Raw genomic sequence first — 10,216 nt, forward strand, 5'->3', positions numbered from 1 at the left:
CAGTTTCATAATAACCAAGCCCGTGGGAGGACTCCCATTGCATGGAGGACAGCAAAGATCATCACTAGGCAAACCACCAGTCCAAACACTTTTACCCACTGCACTGCATCCTGAGCTGCACTTTTACCAATTGCCTGTGACTGGTTAGACAGAACACATCCACACACAGGTGATATGAAGTGGATTTATTACTTACAGATAGGCAGCAAGGGACAAAAGAAGCCTGGGATACATTGTGAGCCAGTTCCCCAAGGTTCAAGAAAGCTGCCTGGGGAAGATGGGGACTTGCCTATGCCCCACTTGCAACCCCCTTAGAGGACGCCAAAAGGCAGCCTGCCATAGGTCATATACCTTAGGGTTAGACACCTCAGGAACAACATGACTCACTGGGCAAAGCTTTGAAGAACTCCCAAGGGAAAAAGGAACAAAGCTCAGGCTGTCTAGGGCAGTTCTTCCCTAACTTAAGATGTTACATTCTTTAGGACAGGAACAAGGCCCAGGCTGTTTCAGGCAGTTCCTCCCTGTCTAATGATATTGCATTCCCAGCGCATTCTATAGTTATTCTTCGTAAGTACGGCAAGAAGTTGGGGAACACTGGTTCCCTCCAACACCACCTGGAGAACTGTCCTGCAGATACATTTTGGAAAATCTTCATGTATCACGATGAACCCCTTAACTGGTCCCCTCACCTATGGCAGAATTGCATACAACATCCCCCAGGCTCCCTCTGGTCACAGTGACTGGATTGGGGATAGGCCGCTGACTCAGCCGAGCAGAGTCCCTTCCCAGGGAATTTGGAAGTGTGGATGAGAGCAGAGAGTGAGTCTTTCCATGTGGTTGGAATTGTAAAAAGTAAACACGGAAGCTGTGGCCTGCCATCTGCCAGCTGCCCTATGGCTCGAATAACTGAGAAACCAGATGCTGAGGGAAAAATTGAAGTGAGAAATGAAGTAAGCTCTCTCTGAGTTCCTGCTGACCTTTCTAGTGCCAGCCCTTCTGGTGCCTGGCTGCTTACATTCCTGCTTTGGCTCAATGAGACACTTCTATTTTTTTTTTGAGACGGAGTCTGTCTCTGTCACCTGGGCTAGAGTGCAGCGCTGTCATCATAGCTCACAGCAACCTCAAACTCTTGGGATCATTCAACCCTCCTGCCTCAGCCTCCCAAGTATAGCTGGACTACAGGCATGCGCCACCATGACCGACTAATTTTTGTGTTTTTTGTAGAGACAAAGTCTCACTTTTGCTTAGGATGATCTCAAACACCTGGACTCAGGTGGTCCTCCTGCCTTGGCCTCCCAGGGTGCTGGGAGTACAGGCATGAGCTGCCACGGCCGGCCCTATTTTCTTATAATTTCTCCTTTTCTTTTCTCTCTTCTTTCTCTGTTTTTTTTTTGTTGTTGTTTGTTTGGTGGTTTTTTTTGTAGAGATGAAGTCTCTCTATGTTTCTCAGGCTGGTCTTAAATTCCTAGGCTCAAGTGATCCTCCTGCCTCGGCCTCCCAAAGTGCTAGGATTACAGGCATGAACCACCACACCCAGCTCTAATTTCTCCTTTTCTACCTAAAATAGTTCAAGTTGGTTTCTACTAGTTATAAACATAAACACCTTGATGAATCCTGAGGGCTGAGAGTTCTCCCCACAAACCCCTCAAGTGAGGTTCCTCCGGGGAAACCCTGTGATGTGCACACTACTTTTTCCTTAGCAACGTGCTCCACTCAGCAATCCTGGAAGGCAAGACAAATGAGAAAAGATGTATGAGGCACAGTAGGAAGAACCTGATTCAAATCTAATCACATCACTTATTTGCTATTTGACCTTAAAGTAGTTCCTGAAACTCTCTGAGCCTCTATTTATTTATATATTTATACCTGTCTTGCAGGATTGATTAAATTAAATAAGCTATGTCAAAATTCTAGAACAGGGTAAGGCACATAGGAGGCACTCAACATCTGATGCTATAGATAAAGCATGCAATGGTGACCTATAAACATTGAGAGATTATGGTTGTTGGCCCAGTAAATGTGGTGATGTTGTCACTTGGTATCCATGGACACATATGTGGCTCTCCTCCACAGTAAGGAATCAGGTAAATATTTAGACAGTTTTCAGTTTTTCTGCTATTAACATAACTCTGAAATGAATATCCTTATAACTAAATCTTCATGCGTATTTTATTTTCTTAGGATTAATTCCTCTTAAGTCGAAGGCTGGGTACATTGTTCTGGCTTTTGATGCCTATTGACAAAATTCCTCCTAAAAAACTGAACCTAGTTCACCTCCACCCGCAGTGTATGCCTACATATCAGTGTAGCAGATGACTATTTGCCCCCCTAATCCATTCTCCCCTTTTTTCATAATAACTAAATTTTAGCTGGGTGCATGGCTGCCCAGGCTGACTATATGTCCCAGCCTCCCTTGCCACTAAGTACGGTGAAATTAAATCCTTACCATTGGATTATAAGATGCCCTGCTTCCACATCACTTACATAGACTAAGTGATGTTTCCTTTAAAAAGGAAACTGCTTGCCCTTCAGTGTCTCTCTTTCTCCCTTCACACAGACTGGAACTCAGACCCAACTTGGACCATGTAAATGAGGACAACACCCTAGAGAATGGCAAAACAAAAGGATTCAAAGCACCGGAACCCCGAATAGCTTCATGGAGCAGAACCCTGCTAGCAGCCTGAAGCACTTACCTATGATCTATTGTGTGAGATATTTCTTTGCTACAGAATCTCAGCCTATATCTTAATAGCACAGCGGGGTTAATATATCTTTTATTAGTAATAGTAAGGTACTTTGGAATACTAATTAGTTTTGTATGATGAGCAGATTATATATGACTTTATGTTGTCCATAACAGCCAAAATTATGTATTCTCCACTTACATGGTCCAGTATTTCATTTGTTAATAAGTATTATTCACATCTGCATGAAGAAAATTTTCCTTCATTATAAAGATGCAGTGGTTTCAGTGCTAATCATTCTACCCTTCTTTTTCACAGCAGTTCCTTCAGTGTTAATGCGCAGTATGTCTTTGCTCACACAAGCTACCAAATTTCAGGTATATTATTGATCTAAGTAGATTCAAGCAAATACTGTGGAGTTCTTTTGTTTATTTCCAAGTCTGAACTTGAAGCTGATTATCTGTAAATATTTTGTAAGATTATAGGTAGATTTCTAGAGAATTAAATTAGCTGTATAATCCATTATGGAGACTATAGCCTAATTTTTATAAAAGTAACTCTCATAGTATTTCAGTGGGCCCAATGTTAACTATTTCTCTCCTATGGTCACTTGTGGAAGCTTAAAATAATATTTCACTGATGCACTATCATCATACATTAATGTTGGATTACACATGAGAGCTTCTAGATTATATATAGATTACTCTAGAAATAAAGTGCTTATTGAGGATTAATGCAAACTATTTCTAAATAGATGTTTAATATTTTCTTTGCTTGTGAAGTAATGTTCATTTGCTGTAATTTACACTTCTTTGTGTCTGTTCTCTCAAGGAACACAACTTTGTGCTTATCTATTGTCCAATGTCTAAAAACAGTTGTTTCTACTTATTTTATCCAGTTTTATCATTAGTTATTGTGGGAAATTGAGTCCATTAGTTTCTCAATGCTGAAACAGAAGTCTATGAAATTTGAGTTTTTTTATTATCCTAATGCTATATGATAAGAATTGTCTCATATTAAATAATTATATTCAAGAATAGAGACAGTCCTAAGAACTGGGTCATATCATTGGCCCTTTTCCAGTTGCAGTTCATTAATCCTCCACCATGGCAGTAATGATGATTCTCTTCATTTCTCCTCCCTCAATGATGCTACCACCAACTCCTGAGCACCTCCCCTGTTTATGTACTGCAGGCCTTTTGCTTTCTCATAACTTTGGTCTACTGAAGACATAACGAATGGTCTCTCTCTATGAATCCTTTCAGCTTCAACTTCAGTTCCTACTACCTACTTACTCACTCTCCGTATTCCACGTGGAAACTCTTAAAGAGACAATCTGATCACTACCCCTGCCCCTCTCTTGGGAGAAACTTTTGAGCCAAGACTTTTTTCTCAGCTCTGGTAGGGAAAGCAGGTAGGGAAAAGAGGTAGGTTGGTCACTCTGTGCAGAACATGGCCACTCAGCTGCTTATTCATCTGGGGCCTTGGCCAGAGAAATTCTGCTAGGAACAGTGGATATAGCAATCACTGAGATTGGCCTAAAATATGTGTGATTTAGTTATACATCTTATCTCTCCTTCTAAATGTGAACTATTTGAGGGCAGGAGCCATATTTTAGGCATCATTTAATGCTTAGTGCCCAGGACATTGCTTGGCACATAGTAGTTTCTCAATAAATTTTACTGAATGAATGAATTGATGAATGACTATCTTGGCTCCCCACATAGACTGTTAGCTCCCTTGATTGGCCCCAGAATAACATAGATCCTTACAATGAACTACTTACTACCCTGGGGATTGTTTTAAGAAATGCTATTTTTAAAAATATTTGAAGCACTAGAAATGTCTTTTTATTTTAGTTTAATGATTTTAATTCTTGATCTGTACATAGTAGTTTCTGGAGTGAATTTGCTTTCTGATGTACCTTAAGGACTCCCCAACTAGAATGTTTAAAAATACTAACTTAGATTGGATTTGCTTAATTTCTCTGAATAAATAATATTTTAAAAATATTATTTTATATATATGGGTATATAAACAAATTTTATATACATGGGTAAACTGTATGTGACCAGTTGGCAGATCTTAAAGCTAAATGTATTGGTTCATATTTTTCCAATATAATCAACATAATTATACCTCAGAAATTGAAATTGATTGTTATCCTTTAAATTAAAGCTGTTGGCACAAAGAAAAGGGGATCTATGTAAAGGATGGATTTAACTTAGTGCTTACCATTCTGTGGGTAATGAGAATCACTTTGTACAGATAGTAGGTATCTGCTTAAATATTTATTGATTTCCCTCTGAGCTAGTGAGTCATTGACCCTGAAGCTGGAGTGAGGTTGGTTTGCACGGCACCATGGAGAACTTAATTATCCCCATGGTGACATAAAGCTTCTTGCTTCCCACTGCTTCCCATATCTTTGTGATATTTAAAGCAGGAAACCATTATTTACTTCATAGTTAATATTCTGATATGGTTTTTAGGGCACAATTTCCTAACCTCAGTCATTCCTGTGTATAAAACATTGCCATAGCAACAATAAAAAATAGTGATTATAAGTAATCACTTATGAAATGAAAAATGATCTGCCAATTCTACAGCACTTTAGGATTCAAACTTTTTCCCTGAATTTTGCATCACAATTATCAAGATGCTGAAATTAAAATATACTTAACCAACAGGCTGATGATTCTTATATACTTTGAAAAGTCATCTATTAATACTAAGTAACATATGTTTAAATTTAAAATTTTTTTGCTTATCAAAAAAATAATTCCTGCCAATTGATGTAAAGTTAGAAAATAGGCCAGGCACAGTGGCTCATGCCTGTAATCCTAGCACTTTGGGAGGCTAAGGTGGGAGGATCACTTGAGGTCAGAAGTTCGAGACCAGCCTGAGCAAGAGCAAGATCCTGTCATCCAAAAAAATAGAAAAATTAGCTGGGCATGGTGGCACATGCCTGTAGTCCCAGCTACTTGGGAGGCTGAGGCAGGAGAATTGCTTGAGCCCAGGAGTTTAGGTTGCAGTGAGCTATGATGATAGCATTGCACTCTAGTCTGGGAGACAGAGTGAAACTTGGTCTCCAAAAAAAAAAAGAGAAAGAAAAGAAAAGAAAGACAGGCAAAAGTACATTTAATGATCTAGTAATCTTCGTTATCCATGGTTTACTATGTCTTTCCAGTACCTTTCTAATATGTGTACATGTGGGGGTGGGAGTGGTGTAGTGAGGTGTAAGGAGAGAGGGAGAGAGAGGCCCCTCCCACAATACATTTTGTTTTGTATCCTGATTTTTTTTTTTTACTTAACCATATATTGTGAACATCTTTTCAAATATATTAACTATGGTGTCATTTTTATTGGATGTTGAATGAATTTACTATACTTTAGTTAAGCAGTCTTTTTGTTGGACATTTTAATCTTTTCCATTTTCACTAATATCAAACATAAACCAAAAAAGATAAGGAAAGAAAAAGAGAGAAAGGGGGGAGGGAGGAAGGTCACTAAAATGAACATCTTATGGCACACATCATTAATTATTTCCTTAGCATTATTTTGAAGTGGAATTGCTGGTAAAGATATGCATTTTCAGATACTTTGTCAAAGAGCTTTCCAGAACAGATGTCGTACCTTCTCTAATTCTTGACATTATCTTTTAAAATAACCCTTAACAATTAGAAAGGCAAAAATGGTGTTTTAATATTGCTTTTATTTGTACTTTTTGATTATTGATGAAAACAAAACAATTATCTTTATTGACCCTTTTTATTCTTTTCTGATGTACCGGTAGAAGCCCTTTGCCCATTTTTCTACTTGGCTATTTATCTTTTCCTTATTGATTTGTAAGACTAACTCTTAGTCCCTTTTTTTTCCCCCTTGCCATTTGGCATTTGCCATTTTTTAGTGATTTCTGAAGCAGTTTTTAGTTTATGCATTTGAAAATCAATCTTTGCTTTATGTTTCATGTAATATAATCCCCACTCACAAGATTACATAAATTTTTTTCTATATTTTCTTCTAGTAAGTCTATGGTTTAATCTTGATAGTAAAATTTTTAATCCACCAGAAACTTATTTTGGCACATGGTATATTTTCCCCCACCAAACAATTGGCCAATGTCCCCTTCATTGATTGTATAATTTATACTTTCCTCACTAGTTATGACTGCTGCTTTTTTGTTTTAAAGAGATGGGGTCTTGCTAGGGTGCCCAGGCTGACCTTGAACTCCTGGTCTCAGTGATTTTCCTACCTCATCCTCCTGAGTAGCTAGGACTACAGTCACATGCTATCACACCCAGTTTGAATGCCACTTTTATTATTTATCTACTTGGGCCCTAATAACATTGAATTTTAATGTGAAAATATAAAGATGCCCCAGAGATCTAACCATTTCCCCTCTATGCTAGTTGTTTGGGACCTTGTCTAGAGTCATTTTCTATCAGCAGTTGTGTGGAGAGTGAAGAGGTGTCATTTCAAATGCCAGAAAGATATTGAATGAATCTCTGACTTTTTTTTTAAATCAGAAAATGTTATAAATATTTTATAACAGTATCATTGCTAATGTAGACTTGTGAGATATTCTAATCTAAGCTTTTTATTGCTATATATCTGGACTCTGATGGCATATATTTTATGATCAGATTTTGCTCATTGAATCAATAAAATATTCTTAACTAGTTATGGGTGATATATGCATAGATGTATGCATTTATCATTATTCAGAAGCTAAATATTATTTATGAATTTAAAATGCTCAACAAATTCTATAAACACGGGTAAACTATATGTGATCAGTTGGCAGATCTTAAAACTAAATGTATTGGTTCATGTTTTTCCAATATGATCAACATAATTATACCTCTGAAATTGAAATTTATTGTTATCCTTTAAATTAAAGCTGTTGGCACAAAGAAAAAGGGATCTGTGTAAAGAATGGATGTAACTTTGTGCTTAAGTTGTCCCTTTCTTCCAAACAAATAAAAACTATACGGATAATATTTTGGATCTAAATCTAAATAATAGCCCTACTTTTAGCTTTAGTAAAAGTGATAGGTTTGATGGTGAATGCTGTCAACTGGGATTTATGTGGGAACAATGACTTTCTCAAACGCTTTGCCTGTAATTTAGTCACAATTAAGACACTTATCATTATGTGCTCCTGAAAATACTATAATAGGTCAGTTAATCAACATACTATCTCATTGTGGTAAATATTGGCCTTAATCATGACAATGATTTAGGTCAAATTACATAACCAAGCTTGTAAGGGTAAATCTGCAGAATTTTATATTAGGTCATTCCAAGAATTGATATATGTAACTCACTTTTCTTCCCTTACATACATTCCATTAAGATACTTTCAGACATATTTTGTGTATCTGATAGATATTAAAAATAATACTTGCTATCAAATACTGGAATTAAATCCTATGTGTGAGCCTGACTGAAAAAGAGCCACATTATAATTACTGAGAAAATGGTCTGCAAATTATTTGGGTAGAATCTTTAAAGCCTGTTCTTTTCCCAATGTTCATTTACAGTGAAGAAAACAAGCCAGGCAGCAGGGGGATTTAGCCTGAAAAGAGGCTTATTTTTCTCTCCTGAGAGACACATTTGATTTTATCTCTTGGCTCATATTACAAAATGTGACTGTTGTCCAAATTAGTATATGAGGGTAATTTTGAAAAATGTTCTCACTGCTTTCCCCTTAATCATACTCTCTATAGTGTATTGAGAATATCTCCATGGATCTCTCATGGTTCATTTCTCATTTCACGTACTCTAACTTCCTGTTCTGTGACAAGAATCTCTTGACCAATTCCCTCCACTTTTCCTGTAAAATCCAAACATTATGTGCTAGGTTTAAGAAAACAAGGTGGCATTCTTTCTCTTATGAGTTTTCCTGACTTCACTCCTGTTCCTTGCCTTGCTTCCTTTTGGCTTTTCCAGGTTTGTTTTCTTTCCTGATCTGTCCTCTTTAGTTCACAATTATTGTTATGTTCCCATTTGTCAGTCTTGAGGTTCATAAACTACGGCAAGGGAGGCAGATATGTGGACTATACATACTGATATCTTCATTTTATGGCTTAGTTCAGATCCTTCTTATCAGAAGATCCATGAACAGAGGAATTATGTCTACTGTACTTGCAGTGCCTACCACAGAATTCTCAATAAATTTTTATTGAATTAATAATAGTTGCCACCATTTTTATAAATGTACTTATTAAATGATAGTCATTGCGCCATGGACAAAGGATATCTCTATTTTATAGATGAAAAGACTGAATTTAGAAAAATTAAGTAACTTGTTCTTGGTCACAAGCTAGTAAAAGTTGAAGAGCTAATACATGACTTAATCCCAGGCATGGAAGGCCCAGGGCCTATATTCGATCTCCACACTAACAGTGCAAAAGGCAGCATAACATAACTATGAAGAAATGCTGTCCTGGAGCCAGGCAGCATGGGTTTAAATTCAGGCTTTGCCACATAAGACTTAATCTAAGCTCTCTGTGCTTCAGTGTTATGATCTGTAAATTAGAGACCATTTATTGGACAAATATCCATTGATTCCCAGTTATTCCACCTCCATTGGAAACTTTTTCTCCAATCTGCTGTATTGCCTTTGTATAATTTGACACATTTGATGATGATCACTAAGGGCTTAGACTTCTAAAAACAAAGGCTTAAATCACCCTAGTAGGCAAAGGCCCCAATCAGATATTAGTTGCAAGCAGGGAAATTTGGAATGGGTAGTCATAGATACCGGTTACAGCCTCATTAAGAGTAGTGGGAATGGGCCGGGCGTGGTGGCTCACGCCTGTAATCCTAGCTCTCTGGGAGGCCGAGGCGGGCGGATTGCTCAAGGTCAGGAGTTCAAAACCAGCCTGAGCAAGAGCGAGACCCCGCCTCTACTATAAATAGAAAGAAATTAATTGGCCAACTGATATATATATAAACAATTAGCCGGGCATGGTGGCGCATGCCTGTAGTCCCAGCTACTCGGGAGGCTGAGGCAGAAGGATCGCTTGAGCCCAGGAGTTTGAGGTTGCTGTGAGCTAGGCTGACGCCATGGCACTCACTCTAGCCTGGACAACAAAGCCAGACTCTGTCTCAAAAAAAAAAAAAAAAAAAAAAAAAAAAAAGAGTAGTGGGAATGAGTAGTCTGCACATATTGCTGGAATGTCTGAAGACTGAAAAATTACCCTACTTTTTTTCCTTTTTAAAATAAGAATTATCACTGTTTTCTTCTCCTTTCTTTTTGTAGCAATTATTGCCACTTCTTGTCCTACTGATTATTTATAGAGTACACTGGTAGTAATTATACTTACAATTTAGTCCATGGATTGCAGGATCATGAGGAGCCACAGCTAGATAAGATTGTTGCCAGAACTAGAAGAAGAATTGGCATTTTACTTCCAGAGATCAGTATTAGAAGAACAATAACCTCAAGATGTTCCTTCTACCAGTTGGATGTGCCTTTGGGTTTAGCAAGAAGGCAAGTGCAGGAGTTGTACTAGAATGGCTGGATC

The 10,216-nt window shown here is 37.8% G+C and overlaps 1 protein-coding gene across 7 annotated transcripts in view; it reads left to right on the forward strand.

Moving 5' to 3' along the window:
* The window catches only part of CCDC18 (coiled-coil domain containing 18), a 171,610-nt gene extending 161,991 nt beyond the window's left edge, over positions 1 to 9,619 (forward strand). For all 7 annotated transcript variants that reach the window (XM_075999855.1, XM_020283117.2, XM_075999857.1 and 4 more), the window contains one exon: positions 2,558 to 9,619. Coding sequence is in view for 6 of the 7 variants with exons in the window: in XM_020283117.2 (XP_020138706.2) it covers positions 2,558 to 2,593 (36 nt within the window). In the remaining variant the exon portion in view is untranslated. The remainder of the gene's footprint in view (positions 1 to 2,557) is intronic.
* The last annotated feature ends 597 nt before the right edge of the window (positions 9,620 to 10,216 follow it).

This window comes from Microcebus murinus, chromosome 2 (genome assembly GCF_040939455.1).
Source record: "Microcebus murinus isolate Inina chromosome 2, M.murinus_Inina_mat1.0, whole genome shotgun sequence".
NCBI lineage: Eukaryota > Metazoa > Chordata > Mammalia > Primates > Cheirogaleidae > Microcebus > Microcebus murinus.